This window comes from Pygoscelis adeliae, unplaced genomic scaffold (assembly GCF_000699105.1).
Source record: "Pygoscelis adeliae isolate BGI_AS28 unplaced genomic scaffold, ASM69910v1 Scaffold114, whole genome shotgun sequence".
Taxonomy (NCBI): domain Eukaryota; kingdom Metazoa; phylum Chordata; class Aves; order Sphenisciformes; family Spheniscidae; genus Pygoscelis; species Pygoscelis adeliae.
In genome coordinates, this window is record NW_008824587.1 from 186,363 (window position 1) to 205,176 (window position 18,814).

The 18,814-nt window shown below is 52.2% G+C and overlaps 1 protein-coding gene across 1 annotated transcript in view; it reads right to left on the reverse strand.

Annotated features, from left to right (window-relative positions):
- The window catches only part of DAB2IP (DAB2 interacting protein), a 140,943-nt gene that overhangs the window by 13,909 nt on the left and 108,220 nt on the right, over positions 1-18,814 (reverse strand). The window contains exons 6-9 of the mRNA XM_009322128.1: positions 9,060-9,204; positions 6,560-6,704; positions 2,056-2,292; positions 233-434 (exon numbers count right to left, since the gene is read on the reverse strand). Of these exons, the coding sequence (XP_009320403.1) occupies positions 233-434; positions 2,056-2,292; positions 6,560-6,704; positions 9,060-9,204 (729 nt within the window). The remainder of the gene's footprint in view (positions 1-232; positions 435-2,055; positions 2,293-6,559; positions 6,705-9,059; positions 9,205-18,814) is intronic.

The following is an 18,814-nucleotide window of genomic DNA, read 5'->3' on the forward strand; positions in this document are numbered from 1 at the left end:
GGGAAAGAGCCATAGTCACCTGCCTCAAAGAAGGATGTAAAGAATGAGCTACTTCTGCAGCATGTGCAAAGGCTGGGGAAGTGCTAAGGGTTAGTAACAGCTGCGCTGTGCACAGATACAGCTAATGGATTGATACCTGCTGGACACGGGGAGGTGTGTGGTGTGATGTGTATGCCCAGCACTGGCCAACTGCGCTCACCCCAAAGCCTGCCTCTGCAACCCCCCCGGATACCTGCTCCAGTTGAGAAATGACTTCCCAGAGTAGTGAGTGCAAAGTGGACAGTTCCCGGCCCAGGTCAATGTAGCCTTCAAAGCCAGCTGTGTTTGAGATGGTTTCGGGATTGGAAATCTCCAGTAGAAATCTCTGCATGTTAGTCCATTCGTGTTCCAGGAACTGATTCATAAAGGACATGTATTCCTCTTTGCTGCCAAACCTATCAAGACAGCAATACAAATTTCAGCTAAATCCTGTAAACAGAAGTGCAGTCAACAGAACAGGTAGGTACCTACGCAGGTAAGAATGCCAGAGCCTTCCTCTGGCGTTTGAACCCTTTGGGATCATCAGGTTGCTAGCAGGCACCTGGTACCTCACCGAACATGGAACCAAAATTAACTCCAGCCTAATCCAGCCAAGTCCTCGTCAGCGTGGGATCTCTGCAGTAGAAATGAAGGTGAAAGCTAGAGAAACAAAGCTGTTCTTGGCAATGGAGTGTATCTTACTGCTGGGTCAGGGCACAGCCTCCAGAAATAGGACCTGTCACTGGAAACAAAGAAATCGTAATACCAAGCACCATCAACTGACTGAAGCCCAATGAATGATGGTGGTAGGAATCCTGCACTCTCCCCACTCTTCCACGGGCACTGAAGCTAACTCCAGCCATGCTGGCTGCTGCTGCCCCAGCACAACTGCTCTGGGGATCACCCTGGAGAGCCACAAATGCAGCTGGGCCAGCCCGTTTGTCCCCACGGGCTTCCTGCAACCTCCTTTTGCCCTCCAAGCACTCCACCCAGACTTCGCTCTCAGTTAGATGTCTTATTTAGCGCACAACGGGGAGGCCCTCATGGTTCAACTGTACCAGCAGCGGTTGGTGCTGTGCCAGTGCCAGTGAGTCTGTGAGCAGAGGCTCGGCGGCGTGCCATCTGCAGGACAGCTCTGCTTGATCACTTTGGCTTGACGAATGTCAGCTTAGTTAAAGAGTCTTTCCTGCAAAGTGCTGAATATCTGAAAACCCTTTAGTTAGGGATTGGTCAGGAATATAGAGAATTTCTGTCATCTAGTGTAACACACTTGTATGTCTTCCGTCTCCGTCTGTGTGCGTGTACGTGCATTCCTGACTGCGAGCGTGTGTACTAAGCTAGTTTCCAAATCTAAGAAGCTTTAGACAGAAACTGTCCATTCATGTTTCAGAAAGCTCATCGTTTTGTTATCAGAGTTCAGGATAAGTAGCTCAGAGCTGCAGCCAGTGGAAAGATTTTCAGGAATCTCCTGCTTTGTTTCCATCAAACCAATGGGCTTAGTTAGAAATTGATAGTGTCCCCATTCTCTTTTCATACCTTCCCAGTTCAGACAACTGCATTTTAATAGCAAGGAAGGTCCCAGAGCTCACAGGAGGGAAAGACCAGCTCCTGAGCTATGCACACCATTGCTGCTGTTTGGGTTCTGGTCCTGCTGGTGCCTGTGATGGGAGGTGGGCAGTGCACCGCCGCCAGCCATGCCCCGCACAGCCATCACAGGACAAGGTGCCTGGCTGTGCCGGGGCGTTCCTGCTGCCACCCTGCCTGCTCGTCTGTGTGGTCAAAACAGCCTGTTTTCCTGCTCATAAAACATGTCCTGTTTTGGAAACTTAAATGATCTCCCTGACCTAACAGTGAGGGCACGGGTCCCAGAGAGACATGGGGGAAAAAGCCAACAGGAAACAAACAGGCCCTTTCCACCGAGGAAAGGAGCAGCCAGTGTGGGTCTCCTGACGCCGGAGCCGTGGCTCTGCCTACACACCCGGAGCTTCCTTCCCCCTCTCCAGACCTGCCCCCTCCCGCTCCTGCACCCCGGCTTACTTGGCAAAGTTGGCGAGGTTCTGGGTGACCTTGGCAATGAGGGTCAAAGTGCGCGCAGTGCGGTCATCTGGGTACTCCTGCAGGAGACTGAAGAGGGACGGGGACATGATGGCCGGACAGAGGAACCGGAGGAATAGGGAGGCACTGATCAGTCGCTCACTGATGTCTGGGCGGCCTCGGTTGCTGCATTCTTGTCTCCATGAGGCAAAAACTTCTTTGAGCTCCCTCGGGAAGACACTGAAATGACAGAAGGACATGCAGGGATGGCAAGTTCAAGGCCAGGGTGTTCAAACTGCCACACAGCAGTAACTAAACATGGTGCGTATCAGCCATGGGGTGCGACCCCCAGACCTGTACAACAGTAGAGCCCTCTCACCCTGTTGATCCATAGCAGCACTGCTGTCTACACCAGTCGCAGGCTCTTGTCCTTTTTTTATTGCAGAGTGTCTATTAAGAGACTCAAACCGCACAGGAAAAAGCAAAGCCTCTCCGTAAAGTTGTAAGAGAAGCAGCTTTCATCACACTAATGTTCCTGGTTATGCTGGGTGCCAAAACCCCCGACAACCAGGAAGACAGAGATACGAAACAAAGTGTGCAAAGCAGCTCATCACAACTCAGTTGGCTGTGTCATGGGGCACTACGAGCTGGGGGGAAGCTCAGCCACCAAGGTGGAGTGCGTCTCCTGAAGAAACACAGCATTGTGGGACCCCCTCAGCAGAAACACCAGCAGTACCGGTGTCACCGGCACAGCCGGTGCTTGGAGGGAGGGCTGTGCAAATTGTAATACTCCTGTTCAAGCACCTGGATCAAATCCCACTGTGACTAGTACAAACGCAGAGCCCCACCGGAGTTACTCCAGCCTTGTAACTGCACAGACGTCAGCCTGGCTTTCCTGGATACCAGAATTTCCTCGGGTCCAGCAGGCGCTCGCTGCAGCAGCCCTTATCGCTGGAGAACTTGCTGCCTGTTTCTGCTCAGCCCACCCCAGCTCCCTGCTCCCACCTTATCCTGTTCCCAGCATGTGTTATTTATTCAGCTGGATACTCCCACCCGCGGAGGCAGGCTGGCAATGGGTCCCACTGCACTGCCGTTGGGCCCCTGGGCCCCTGGTACACAGCTCCCCACCCGCCCCGGAGGCTGCCCTGGCCAGCAACCATCTTTGTTTCAAAACCAGAGCTGTTTACTGACAGGGCTGGATGGTACAAAAGCAGACTGAAGAGGGGTCAGACTCCATTTTAGGACATAAATTTCCTTAACAAACAGCCATTTCAGAGGATGGCTTCCCAGTTTTGCTGCAGGGACTATCTGGGAGAAGCAAAGCAACGTCAGCTGGCTTCTCACTGGCCTGCCCCCTCTCTGGGACTGGCTGCCCTGCGGTGGAACCTCACACGAGTCAGGAAGAAGAGAAAACCATGGGAGTTGCATGGCCAGAGACCCTGTCCGCTGGCCACCAGCAGCAAGAACCAGGTGGGAGGCTCCGAAACTGAGGAGCACTCAGAGCGAAGAACCCAGCCGTGCACGCTGCCCCTGCGGCAGCACCGCCAGGCCTCCGGGTGAACACAGGGTTGCTCCTCCTGCTGCCAGCACTCCCCGTCCTCCGGCCTCTTGCTTCCCAGGGCTACGGACACTCACTTCATCAAGACCAACTGACTGCTCCTCACCACAGCTGCAGACTTCAGGACCTGTGGGGTTTGTGGTCCGTCAAGAGTGGCACGTACCCTGCAGCCAAATGGCTGTGGCCTCTAGCTCCGTGGCCATTCTCTGAGCCAGCAGCGCGCACGCTTAGCAGGCAGAGCCCTCACCTCTCATTTCATTAATCTGCCAGCTGCAGACCACACTGCCCGGCCGCACGCCCCAGGTCTGGGGCTGCTGCTGTTAATCCCAGTCAGTGGGCACCCCGCCACGCGCCTCCCACCCCAGGCAGCCCGCTCAGCACGGCACTGCTGCATACAGCGGCCCACGTAGCTGCGCTCCAGGTTTCCAGGAGGTTTCTCTCTGTCCTTCTGAGATGGGCGGTGACACTCCATGGAAATGCTCAGGAAATGCTGCCATCATGTTCAACTCCTGCTCTGTGTTGGCTTCGTGCTTTCACACACACGAGCTTTTACCCTGTGCTTTATAAATAACATTAGCCAACGTCTTTGGCTGGATAAATTCTCCTCTGTCTTTGGCTTGATCCACACAATTGGACAAAGCCCTTTTACTTCATGGTATTTGCCCAGAAACAGGAGAATCCTTTAAGCAATTTAAGGCTTGAATGATCAGGACAGGTTGTACAGTTTCTGGAAAGTAAACCCTTGAAAATGTATGCACCGGCTGCATACAGCCCGTGAGTACTGTTCACTATCACAGGCTGGGAGACCATAAAAGTTTAATTGTGTAACAGCGGATGGAATTCAGTTAGCCGGCTTTATGTGACAAACGGGCCCGTAATTCATTACCCAACTTTCCAGTAACGAGCTTCCACATGCTGAATTTCTGCTTACACTGAAACTTTCCAGATGTCCAAATTATGTCATAATTATAACAATTTTCAGTTATTGTAAACCTCTTTCCTCTCTCTGATTCTCTCCGGCAGATAAGCATGCACACTCTGGCACTCTATTTAAAGCAAGACCGTTAGCTGTCAGGATACCTTGGCCAATCCCGAACACTCATCAGCCCAATTAATTCCCAAGAACTGCTGAGCACAAAGGACCGAGGGGGAACCACTCAGAGCAGCAGCTCAGCTGCTCCAGCCTTCCTCGGAAAGGCAGGACTGGGGGAACAAACTTCCCGTGCATTCCTGACCTTCCTTAGGTCACTTTTCCAGCCTATTTTTAGAGCAACCTTTTAGTGCTGCTTTGGGAATTTTTAGGAAGACATTAATTCAAACAATTATAATCCACTGGTGACTAAAAGCAGTGAAACCCTCCTGGGAGAGCAGGTAAACGCCATTCCTGAGTCAGAGTTATTAACTGGCCCAGGATAAGGTATAGGATACCTGTGAAGAAATCTGCCCTTTGCTTATTTGTGGTAGATAAAGGAAGTCTGAGTGAGCCTCTCGCTGCTTGTTCTCTCCCTCAGCAATATCAAGAAAAGCAATTCCCCTCCTGGGCTTGCAGGAGGGCACACTCAGTATCCTGGGAGATTACCTATAATGAGTTTTCAGGCCTCAACACAACAGCTGGGATAGGAGAAAAAATGAGAATTTTTTATTATCAAATACTTCCTTCCTCCAATATTACCCTTAGTTGATGTTTTGCAACAACAGTGCTGCTACTAAATACATTAATAAAAACTAGGTCCAGACTTCTAAGCAAAAAGACTGCAAATCCAGCAGTAAGACAAAAATGATCATTCTCTCATATGATCAGGACAAGAGTCTCTGGGTATGTTAGCAAGAAGCAGGAAGAAAATATTTTTATTTCTCCAAGTAAAGAGGGTCACAAGTCCATTTTTTCCCCTTTCAGGTCATCTTTGCAGGCAGCAGCTGTAACAGACCCAAGGACTCCTGGCTCCCAGTCCCCAGGGCTGAGCAGCAGGTAACACCATGCACACAGCCATGCCTGACAGCCACCTCCATGACAAGATACGACTACCTTACTCCAATCAACTTTCCATATTCGGGCCTGTTCCAACTAGTTGCAAGAACCTTTACCCCGAGAACAAACAACTAGGAAATGCCGCAAACTGCATACCAGGCCTTGGGCCAAGGAGGCAATGGGCTCCCTGTCTCTGCCTCAGCAAGCACCCCGGGGCTCGGAGAAAGAGGGGTTAACCCAGAGGAATGCAGGATGCTGAGCCAAACAGCAACCCGGGAGTAACAGCAGCATCCTCCCAGGCTCCAGCACTCTGCAACAAGAGAACATCTGCCTAAACAAAAGCTCCCTGTGCTGGTGCAGCTTCCTTGCAGGCAGGAGGAGTGCCACAGACCCTGCCTGCTGCAGAGAGGATTTCAAAACTTCACCTGGTGCTCTGGGGAGGCAGGCAGAGTCCATCAGTTTGATCCAGACTGAATGGTTACATGGGTAGGAGACCCAGGACGTGGATTTCTGCCCTTTATTCCAGACTTCCATATACAGTTGGCATCAAGTCCCTCTGTGAACTGGTCACACTGGCAAAGGCATTTTGTATTCCTTGACTCCACTGCCCCATCCCTGTGTCTGTGCGCCAGTAACCCTTCAGCACCCACTGAAAACAAGCGTGACGGGGAATCAGTGAGTCTGTCGCACCCCCAGAGCAGATACTCCAAACTCTGGCTGAGCGGGAGCTGCTGCCTCACCCCCTGGCCATCCCCACCCTTGCTCCTGGACCACCAGGACCCCCTGATGCACTGCGGGACGCAGGCAGGGCCCCGCAGCTCTCCCTCCGAAGCTCTCTGACAAGCTGCCCATCAGCGCAGCTAAGGGACAAGTACCAACAGCCTGAAGATGGACTGCTGCCACCCTTGTCCCCTGCAGCTGTACCGCCTCTGCGCTAGCTGAGGGCATGCGGAGGGGAGCGACACTCGCGGGATACTGACCAGTACGAGTTGATGATTTTGCAGAAGGCCAGCTCGCAGCACATTTTCAGGTTGCTCTGATGTTCAGGAAGGTCCGAAGACGAACACTTACTGGGATCCACCTCACAATTTTCATCTGATTCATACAGAGCCTTGATAAATTCCCCTGTAAAACAGACAGTCGGTGATGGGTTTTGGAGACATGAGACACGCAGTCTTCAAGCGAGACTGTTCGTAAGCCCCAGTGCTGGAGCAGTTACCCTACACCCCATCACACTGGCTGAACAGAAGCCGGGTACGAGAGCAGGCGGTGGTGGCTCCCGGGGCAGACTGTGCCCCAGACCAGCTCTCAAGATCTCCGAGTGGACCCAGGAGCAGCCAGCACTGCCTTGGGAGCTCACAAAACAATACAGCACACCCTGCAGAAAGGCACCCAGACTCCCAGCGAGCATGTTTCATCCCTCTTCCCCAGTTGGCAGCTCTGCCTCTGTGGCTATGGGCTATTGCATCAGAACCCTGCTGCCAAAACACCCGCTTCCTCAGCCTGCCCTGACCCCCCATTACACCAGTTCCAGAGACGCTCCCTTGGGCTAATCCAGTAGGAAGTACACTGGCAAGTTCTGTAATTATTTGTAGGATGTCCTGCTACTGCAGACTGTGCCCTGGTGCTGACAAGCCAGCATGATTCACAGGAGAAATAGGTAATTAAAGGAAAGAAACAATTTACTTGGTTTATTTTGAGCTGAACATCACACAAAATTAAATTAAAATATTTCTCTCAGTTTCCCTGCACTCCTGTTTGCTGCCTGGCTGCTCCTCACCCTTGCAGAGACTCACACTGTGGGCCTGCTCTGCCAGCTCCTCGCCTTCGTGCCACCTTTCACCCTGGGGTACCCGGGCACAGACCCCTGCTGCCCGGGCTGAGGGTGCTTCCCACCGCCTCGGCACGTGTCCAGCTGGGGGGGATTGCAGTCGTCCATCCCAGTTAGCACACAGCAGTGGCTGGGGAGACCGGGGGATAGGATAATGGGGATTAAGAGAGAGTGTTTAGCTAGGGACCTGCAGGGCCGGGTGATGTTCTGGGAGATAGATTTGCTTTGGTTTTCTTCTAATTCCAGTTAGTTTGCTCATCTCCTAATTCCTGACTGTCTTGGATTTTCCCAGCCTCCTGTTTTTTGCCCACTCTAGTCTGCATTCCTCCCCTCTTGCCAAAACAGATTTTAATTACGTACTGGAGAGCCTCTCCAATGTATTTTCAGCTCTGCCAGGGAGCTCTGGAGCCTCTCTGCTCGCCTGCAGGTGATGCCTGCTGTTACTATCCGGCCCTATTACTTGCTTGTGCTTCATGGTTTAAAGGAAAGCGCTATGCTGTATTGTGTTCCCTTGTGACACACAGATGAATCATTTCACTGATAAAAGGTCTACACAGAATCAGGGCCCCAAACAGCAAGCAAGAACCGCAGGCTCCTCCTGTACTAGATGGAGCTGGCTTGGCAGCATTTGCATTGAGCCCTGAAAGGGGAATATTTCAAAATTCTCTGCCTTCACTAATCTCCTGGCTTTTTAGAAATTTTATGAGGTAATCTACTTACAGACTTGCCTTCAATCAGAAAGCATTACAAGGCAGAAATAAATAATATTCCTTTTCCTATTCTTGTGGGCTATCTCTTGGTTTGACTGAATTTGCTCAGTGATCTCCCCTTCCTCAATGTTGTCATTATTATTATTATTATCTTAATAAAGTATTTACAGTACTTTGCTCCTTACTAACATTACACAAATCCATTAGTAGGAACCCAACATACTGAAAAATTAACAGCTCAGTAGAAACTCTGCTCATCCTACTGCTAGGATGTGGATCCAATCTAGCTGCCTTTGGCTGAGGTTCAGACACAATGCTTCAAAGGCAGCCTCTCCCCATCCTCGCGCTGTGCTGGCTGCACTCAGCAACACAGCAATTCCTTCCTGACCTGCCCAGAAGCAGAAGCTCTAATTATTTTCATTTGCATCAAGAGAAATATTTTTGGAGCCATAAACATAGCCAGCACTTAAAAAACAAAAACACCAGGAGGGTTCCCAGTGTGATCTGGGAGGCAACTCTCATCACTGTAACTTGGGAGATTTCATCTGACTCACTAGTGCTGCAAGGAACCGGGGGAGCGTCTCCGGCGGGGGTGTGCAATCAGGGGAAGGATTCAATCAGCCTCCATGACACTGCCAGCGCCGAGACAGAAGATTTGGCAGGCAGCATAATGCCTTCAAACATCAATTTGTTATCTCCTCTGAAAGCAGATTAAAGCGCTAACTCAGCGGTGACCTTCACCTGGGAGCAGAGAGCTGCCCGCTGCGGCTGTGGCTGTGCCCCAGGCTCGGACCCCACTGCCAGAGAAACCCTCCAGCAGGTAAATGCTGGTGCCTCCTATGGACATCAGGGCTCAGCTGATGGCGTCAACCACGCAGAGCACCCTGCAGCTTAGAGGAGGACCTCTCTGGGTGAGACCTGCCAACGCTCTGTACGTACCTAAGGCATCTTGCAAGTATTTCTGCCCCACCAGCTTCAGGTATTCTTCAATTGCTTTGGTGGCCAATGTATTCTCCCTGAAAATGAGATGCTCATTCTCACCACAGCGATCAACTTCAGACATCATCAGGTCAGTCAAGAAATCCTGGAAAGCAAAGCCCACAGTGGGTCACCACGTACTGACATATGCTTTGTTCAGCAGAACAGGCAGCCTCCCCTTCTCCAGAGAGGTCTCACCTTCGTAAGACACAAGAGGGAGTGGAGATACTGCAGGTGATCCTGTGTGTGCATGCCGCATTACTACCAGCCCGACTTTTCTCCTGTTTCTCCAGCCTCATATCTCTAGAGAGTCACAACTTTTGCACCCCAAAAAACGACTCATTCCAGGCCTGCACCATATGCGCCCCTCCATCAGTGCTGGTTTTTCGTTGGGTCTCATATCAGCCTCACGTTTTATGGATAAAACATTTTCTCCACCGTTAAATTGGCTGCGTTTGGTGTTTAACTGCACTGGTTGCAAAACAGGGGCATACTGAGATGTCATGAGCTGTGCCCCACAGTTAACAGCTGAGAATCAATCCTGTAATATGCATCGAGATGCTCAAATGTCCTATTTCCTTAGTATTCAAGGAAATAAACAGCACTGCTACAGCACACATTTTGGGCACACTTTTGATCTGATGTGCACACAACCAAATAGCATGCAATTTTATAATCCTCTGTGCTGCAGAGCAATGGAAGGGGTGAGCAGGAGCAGACCTCATGCTGACAGCTGCCCTGTGCATCAGTCTGGGCTACTGAACTGCAAATTCTAACAGAAAAACAGCACTTCAGACCGAGCTTCAGCTTCAGTGTTAACTGATCAGAGAGGGTCACGTAGCTCCCCATGCATTCTGCTGAAAATCCGCTACGTGGTGTGATATTTAGTGTGCTGTAGCTAGCATGAATGCAGGAGAAATGCCATGCAGTTTTTAATGCTAATACATATTCAGCTTCTGTTCTCTGCATTGCTAATGGGAAAAGCAGCTCTGGGCCCCTGCCCAGCTCCTCGCTGCGCTGGGTGCTGAAAGGGTCGACCTCCTCCCACCCAGCACCACTCACCTGGACGACAAAGGGAAACAGGCTGCTGGCACCATGTAAATCACATGCATTAGACCTCTTACTGTTTCCCCATGCAGAAGACAGAGCAATGTTGACATACAATTCACCTCTACAATCAAGGGCACTTTTTTAAACTGCCTTCCTCTAAAACAAAATAATCTGCTCTGTTAATAACCTTTCACTAAGAAATTCTCCTTCATTTGTCATGACCGTACCAGATGTAACCTGTTCCTGGCAGGGGGAGCAGGAGCACCCCAGAGCTGCCGTGCAGGGACCCAGGTCCTGTTCTTGCCATCCCCACACGAAGCACAGCTCCCAGAGCCCCCCGAAGCGCTGTGGCCATGACCCAGCCTGCTCCAACCCCGTCTCGGCAGAGGGGACAGTCAGGTCCCATTCCCTGCCAGCTGCTGTCCGGGAGATTTGCAAGAGAGGCACTTAGCTCCATTTCATTTTTCATATGGATGCCTGTGCATTGAAAGTCTAATCGAGGTTCAACCAACAGCTCCACCTGAACCCAACAGACCCAAATCATTTAATCCACAGGCCCTTCATTACTCTGCTTCTGTCCCAGACAAAAGAAAATCCAGGCGGCAGGCAGGTACGTCTCCCATCTGAGAACAGGAGAGGAGGGCAGGAAGGCTGGCATCTCTGCAGCACCCAACGGCCCGATCCCTCCCGCCTTCCCACAAGACCATGTCTGGGACTGACATGCTGCCGTGACCTTCCCAGAAGAGCCTCCAAAAAAGCCAGAGGAGCTTTGGAAAAAAAAGTCATTTCCATTGTTTCTTTAGCCAGAAGATCTCCTTCCTCAGATCCTGCTATGTCTGCAATGCTCCGGCAGCTGCAGAGGCAAAAATCCCTCCTGGAAGCAAAGCACACGCCTCCCCCCACGATTTTCTCTCATTTTGCCCTTTTTATCAGCCAAGCTGGAATGAAACTTTAAACCCCTGCTCAAATCCTGTTAGCTGCTATCTGGGTAACTCTATCACCTTTATCTTCCTGGGTCTCTCCCGGGGTACGTTTCAATTCCAAGCCACAGCTCAGGCTGACACAAGGTGCTGATTCTTAATTAGCAGCCGCTGACCTTGGCTTTGCTTGATTCTCTTTCCTGTCACTTTCCCAAAATACTAATTAGCTCAGGAACACTGAGTTTTATAGCTTCTCTTAGCCAAGTGTTTGCTTTTCCCCCCCTCGTCAGCTGAGGACTGGCTGCCGCGGGATGCGGGGCCAAGCTGTGATGCACAACCCAACCGTGAGCCAGGGCTGCCGAGCGGTGGAAACCCAAGGGCCAAGTTTTAGCCAGCGACAATGTGAACTTTTATGATTTTGGCTGATCTACAGAATTCACCAGAATTTAAAATGAGGCAAAAATCCCAGTGTGGGACTCAACACAAAGCCAGAGAAGATCCCCCCCAAACCTCTGCTGCAGTTGTTATCCCCTACGGAGCAGCTGCAGCTTGACTGCTGAGAAAACGACCCCTTGTCTCCAAAGTGGAAAGGAAAGCTGCTGAAATCCCGAAGAGCTCCATTACGGCACAGCACCCAAAGCTGAGGTGTAACGTGGCAGAATCCAGCCTTGTTACTGACCAGGGGATGGAGGTGAGAGCCAGGATACCCAAAAGCATCCCCCCGGGCCAGGGCTTCTCACCGTCCCCAGCAGGTCCAGTCTCCCTGGGCTGCAGGAGGCATCTCACCAGGCTGGACAAACCAGTCCTGAGATACATCAGGGATCAAAATACCCACAGCCAGCGTCCTTGCGTGAGCGGAGCTCTGCTAGCCGAGGGAAAGGAGCCTCGTCCGTGGGTCAGTTCCCATGACATCCTGCAATTTCTGTCCCAGGGCCATCTTCCAGATCTTGCCTTCCCTCCACAGAAAAAAGCCACATCAGCTCTGGATCACACATCTGGTATCTCTGCCTTAAGTACGCCAGCAGCCAGCACTCGGAAGGCACAAATGGAATGCAAATACTTGTTGAATCCCTCTGGGGGCCTCACTCACCCACATACAAGGCTCTGAATACAATGCAATAACTAAAGCCAATAAAACTCCCTGTTTCTGAGCAGCAGAGATCAGCAGGGGGTTGTTTTTAGTTAGGGCCCCTGGCAATGGAAGAAAATAAGATGCTTTATTTCATTACAGTGGAGTCAAGAGGGGAAGGAAAAGGTCTACAGTAAAAATTAAGGGCTGTGGCAGCATTCTTCAGGCTTGCTCCTTTGTTTATTTTAAGGATATTTGCTTCAGACTGGACACAGCTGAACCTGTGCAACTTCAGTCACTGCACACATGCTGATAAAGAAGAGCAATTCATAAATAAATAAATTCAGAGCATGACAGCAGAAGGCTGCACTGGTTTCCAGTACTTTTCAAATAAACCAAGCATGAGCCCACAGCAGCATGTGCTATTCTAAGGCAGCTCCTCCATCCTCTAGAAACGCATGCAGGAGTTTTGCTGCTGGAGTGGCAGCCCGGTCCCCACAGCAGGCAGCAGCAGGCAGGCGGCAGGCAGAGTCCTCAGCACCACCTCAGGGCTCAAACACGCCACCACAAAGTACTTCCAGTGCTGCAGCTTCCCCTCCACATGGGACGCCCGCACTGCTCTGCAGCTCATTTCCCCACATCTTCAGCCACAGCATCCTCTGGATGGCCGCCCCGGGCTGTGTGTCACCCCCAGCACCCATCCTGCCTGCACGGGGCAGCCAGCAGCGCTGGCCTGAGCCTGGGTTTGCTCCATGCGCCTCGTTCTGTCCCTCAAATGTCTCCATCCTGCTTTACCTGTAGTGTAGCCTAAAAACATTTCCATTTCCCCTGGGTCTTCACCTGTTGAGCTTCAGATGCCACTTCCATTGCCCCACCTGGTGGAATTCATCCTCCTGTCTCAAACCACAACCAAACAGCATCTTCCTGTGGGTGCGGAAATGTGTCCTAACCCCTGCCTCGTCCTTCTCACATGCAGCAATTCAGGACACCTGACTAAATAAGTCATCTCGCAGCAGGACTGCTTCACGCTGCCACGGCGGATCCCCCAAACCTCTGCCTGGGGAAGCTGGAAGGAGAATACGGAAATAGGGGTGATGCCCTGGAAATGAGCGTGCTGCAGCCCTGCGCCGCTCCGCGTGAGGTCCCCGCAGGGGGACGTCTGGAGCTGCCCTGGGGGTGGCCTGAATTGGAAAAGCCTCATTGGAAAGTGAAGTCCACTGAGAGAAAAACCAACACCTGCTCAGGAAAACAATCCTTCATTGCCCATGTCAATAGGACCAAGGAAGCGGACTAATCGCATTGCTCAAACACAAAAAATGGGAAGAAAAAGCTTCTTGGCAGGGGACAAAGCCGGAGCAGAGAAGACAGCTAATTCAGTCGCATGTCCAATCAACAGCTGACAGCCCTGCCTGCCCAGAGCACCACGAGCCCTCGGCCCCGAGCACCCCGCCGGGCTGGGGGGGCGAGCACCCCGTAGTGCTTGAAACTTCCAGTGTTTGCACTTGCCAATGCCAAGAAAGCCCATCCAACCCTGGCAAGGGGTCTGTCTACATCAAGCATCCCGGTTCCGAAGGGGTTCAAGGTGCCAATCCCTGTGCCCGGGGGGGTGTCACTGGGCAATGCCTCCCTCCTCCAGCTCCTGAGCCCTGGAGGCAGAAAGATGGAGCCAGCCGGCGCCTGGCATGGCAGTGGTGAGAGCAGGAGCATTTCCTAGGCAAAGGGAGCCTTTCCCGAGACATAACCAACAAGCAACACAAGTTTGGCAGGACGTATCCTGTCAATACCCAGGAAGGATTTTGCACCTCACCATCCCGGGGAAGGTCCTCCAGCCCCAGCCTCTCAGGGACACGTCCACAGCTGGAGCACACAGGGTGTCACGGAGCTGATGAGACCCATGGCCCCACACATGTCGCTTGGGTCACGCACCCCTCTGGGCTGGAGCTGATTGTTCCCAATATCGTAACTGACTGATGGGCAGATTGACTTTGAAATAATAAGGTTCTCCACATCACAAGCCTGATTAATAGGATTGACTTAACCTTAAGAGGATTGAATTGATAAAGGTAATAAGATTACTGCTTATTTCAAAGACTAGCCCAGAATCTAGCTGGGCTTTTATGCAAAGGTGAAAAACACCAGGGGTTGGTAGGGCTGTAGGTTACAGGTGGACGAGTGTCAGGGCACACCTACGTGTCAGTGCTGCAGTGGCAGACAAACGTGGCACCTGACGGTGCTGAGCTGTGCAAGGAGAGCAGCAGAGGGGCAGTGCCTGGGTCCTGGGCAGCCACTGCGAAACCAAGGACCCCAACTGCCAGCCCTCGACTTTTTACCACCACACAGTTCCTCTGAGGATCTGTGCTGGACATTTCTCTGTTGGGTAACTCAGTGGTGTTCCCTCCTTTTAGCACTGGAGCTCATCCTCGACACCTCTGGCATCTTCTAATTCTCCTTGGGAAAAGGAGGTGAAGTGGCAATGCGAGAGTTAAAGCACAGGCATCTGTGGCCACCACCTTGCTCACCCTGGCAATAAGAAAACCTAACTGAGGGATACAACACTAACACACTGAGCGACCACCTCCTCCCCATGAGGGCAGAGGGGCCAGATCCCACACAGGAGGCTTAGAAACCGCACACCACCCCGACAGCCAGAACTCTGACCTCTACAGCTGCCACTCACCGGCTTTCTCCGTCCCTTCAACCAGCCTGACTGTTGTGTTTGTGGAGAGGGGGAAAAACGGTGAAGGTGCTCATAAAACTGATTAAAAGCCTTATTAGCTTCAACTATGGCTGGGATAAAATATCATCAGGGAGATAAACTCTTTGTGGGGGAAATGATAGGGCTGCTGCCAGTCTCGTCTACAGCTGAACGTGTGCAGCATCCTTGCTCCTCTGTGTCCACAGCCCTCCCAGTGCAGAGAAGGGGAGCGGTGCTCCCCAAAGGGACCGACCAAGCCCTGGCGCCACCAGCCTCCAAGCCCAGCAGCTTCCTGGGCTGTGCCACTCATCTCCTGGTCCCCCCCCCCGAGCTAAGCAGTCACTTCTGGGCAGTCCTGCATGATATTTGCAGGTCCTGCACTTAAACTGGCACTGCCAGCAAAGCTCTGACCAAACATCCCGCGCCGCCAAGGAAGGGAACGTGGGGAGTTCCCAGCAGGCTTGCATGGGGGGAATAAATGCATCTGCTTAGCTGAAGCAAATCCTTGCAGCATAAACAAACAGGGACACATGTTTATTCTTCAATCCATTCACAACATGATAAATATTTATTTCAAGTGAGCAGCTGGTTACTTAGAGCTTTGTCTAATGCTGGGTTTGATCTACCAACCATTTGGACAACAGAGGGTTTTTTATATATTTATGGTCATGAACTGTGCTCCAAAAGCTGTAAGAGAGCCCTGAAACAAATCTAAGCATGGGAAATATTCTGGAAGCATCGAAAGTCACAATCGGTCTCGCTTTGGGAAGGATGCAGCCTGCCTATCCATAACCACATCACAGGGGCCACATCAAGCCATGCTAATGGCAGGGGTGAGCACTCCCAGCAACACCAAGCATGGCAACAGAAATACTTTTAATTATGACTTTGTGTCTTTTGTCTATGGGTTGCAAAACACATGAAAATAGTTAGGCACCTCTCCACACCCTTACAGGTAACATTTCATCAGTGCTGTCACTGGGAAGATGAAGCACCTAATAAGTCAAGGACAGATGCTGAGAGCCCGCCTCTCTGTGTTTAGCCACAAAACTATGTCCCTCTTACGGCACAGCGATGCCTCTTCCAGTCCCTACTTGCCATAAATAGAGACAGCGAATAACCGCTTGCACTGAGAGAGCTGATCTGGTTCTGGACGTTTGTCAGACTTTCCAGTGGGCTGGGGCAGCTCCCTCAGCCAGGCTGTTTGCACTCTTAACTTTATCAAAACGCTTTTCCCCCTCCTCTCCACCTATTTGCCTTGGCAGCTGGCCAGGGGTTTCCAGGCGTGCCCTGATGCACACCAAACCCTTGTGCAGCACTGCAGGGATGAAGCTTTTCCCTTTCCCAAATAGAGATCAAAGGAAGCATGGACTTTGACTCCAGAGAGGAGACTCTGCTTTCATTCTCCACCTTTTAATCTATTGTGATACAGCTATGAAGCCCAAGAAGAAGCAGATATTTAGGGAGAAAATTCAGCTACAGCCCTTGTCCCCCTTCTGCCTGCAGCTTTATGTGCTGTGCCTCTCCGGCAGGAGGGACTCAGACAGTGTCTCTGGGTTTTAGCAGCTTCCGATAATGACACCTGGCTGGCGGGAGACAGCTTGTTATTACAAAGGAGCGAAGTGGGGTCTCTGCAGGGAAGGATCGCCCTTCTGCCGTCTGCGGGGCTGCACTGCGATGCTGGTGGCCAGGGGCCTGGCTGGCACACACGGCGTCATCCGCGCAGCACCACATCACACCTCTCCTGCATGGGAACTCCTGCAGCATGGCTCTGGGTGGACACATGCACCCAATCAGCCATGCCTCATTAAGGGATTACACCATATTTACAGCAAATCGCTACAGGAAAACAGGGCCTGAAACAGTACAAGAGCAATTAGCTGCTAACAAGTCTTCATAGATAATCTACCGGACACTTGTTTCTCACTCCAACTGTAATTGCCGCTTTAGCGTCAGCTACAGCAGCCAAGATCCACAAAAAACCCTTTATCAGCAAAATAAATTAGTGGTTGCTGATTGCCACGTCTGCACTCTTCAGGGCAGGGGAGAGCTCTGAAGAGGTCATTGGAAAGGCTCTTGGCAAGGCACAAGGACGGGGAACGCACCTCCAGCCCAGGCAAGCTTCGGAGGGTCACAGGAGGACAGAGGCTGGAGGAGGGGCCACTGCTCCATGGCCCCTGCACACCACTGCCAGGGCGCAGGGTGCTCACCACTGCCGGACTGGGCTGAGGTCCTCCCCCAGCAGAGGCTGGGACCCGGCCCCACTTTCTACAGCCTCAAGCCTCACCCAGCAGCACGCTGGCTCCGCTGGCACCATCCCCGCCCGCTGGGCTCCTGGCCCACGGGGATCTGTTCTCCTCCTCCCGGGCTCTGAACCCCATTTCAAAACCCACTGTGCCCTACTTCAGGCCATGGGAGTTTTACCTTCCTGCTCAGTGTCGCCTCCGAATGAGCAGGTGTTCGGTGCTGGGTGAGTCTGGGCTGAAGGAACTGTGTCCTCAGCATCAAAACCAGATGCAGTTCAGAGCCAGACCTGCCCGCAGGCGCATGCCTTCCCCAACAAACACATAGAGAGCTACGTTACCTACAAACAAAAGAAAAACCAAACAAACTGTTTCTCCTGCAGACTGGCTGGGAAGAAAAAGTGAGAGTGTTGTTTCTATTTCTGAAACTCCAGGGAGGTGCTCAGAGCCCTGCCGAGTGGCCAGCCAGGCGATGCTCAGGGAGAGGGAGAGCAGGCAGCATGGCAATCAGACTTTTTTTAAGCGCTTGGATTCATCCTGCCCGATCCTTCTCCCTGCAGCAGGCTGAGAGGGGCTGCCCGGCAGAGGGCAGGGACCACAACCAACCAGCACAACCTCCCCGTGCAGACCAGGCACCAGCCTGCCGGTCTCCTTTGGTTGTGTCCCCTCATTAGGTCGTGGTGCTTAGCCACAGGGGAGCTTTCCTGAGCAGTGGCGGGGTGCACCCATGTCACACAAGCAGGGGTGAGTGGGTGTTTTCCTCTCCCATTCATTGTTTTTTTACCTTACTGCTGCTCTTCCCTTTCTCTGCTTGTCCAACTCCTCTACAAAGGATGCACCACCCGGTTCCCATGCTCCAATAACTCCTGTTGCTCTGACAGCTCCCTAAACCCTGTGCTAATGCTGATGGCAGATGACAGGCAGGGAAAGCAGAAGCTCCATTTTAGAGGGAAATTCATCAAGCCTGTTTACTGTTTGCTGTGTCCCCCCATGTAGAGCCTCTGGGATCTCGAGCACTGAAGCAGACACATGTCTAGAAACACACTTGCTCTCTCTGGAGCCTCTCCAGTACCGATGAGAAGAGGGAAACAGCAGGAGCAGTGGCAACAGCTCTCAGCCACGCCCGCACATGATCCGTGGTGACTGAGACCAGGGTGACACCTGAAGCCTTTTGCACCAGAACAGTGTAAGCCACGGACAGAGCCTTTCATGGCAATGTCATCCCAACAAGAGCCCGGGCACTAGCGCCATCAGAGCCGCAGCGAAGGGCAGCACAGTCCCTGGTGCGTGGGGAGGAGCGGTACCAGTGGAAGGCAGGGCTGTGCCCAGAAACCACATGCTGACAGCGCCGAAGCCCCGGCACAAGTAGCGAGGAGGAAGACACCTACGATGCTCTCCTTGTGTAACCACAGAGCGTTATTTCACATGCCGCGAATCGCAAGCCACTTCCGTCCCCACTGAGGGTAACGTAGCCAAGGGGACGGGGACTGCCATCCTTCCCTGCGCTCTGGGGGTCTGACGCTGCTGCCTGAGATCAGGAAGGCTTTAACTGAGCTTTTTTCTCTGCCTCTGCACCAGCAGGCCCATGGCCTCTCAATCCTCTCAGTGAGCTTTGCCTGCCTTGAACTAGATCAGGAGGCCAAGCCACTTCTCTGTTCGACAGATGGTAACTAAATCTAATCCACGAACCCTGCCACGGTCCCAGGCAGCAGTGGCAGCTGCGGGGGGAGCAGAGCCCT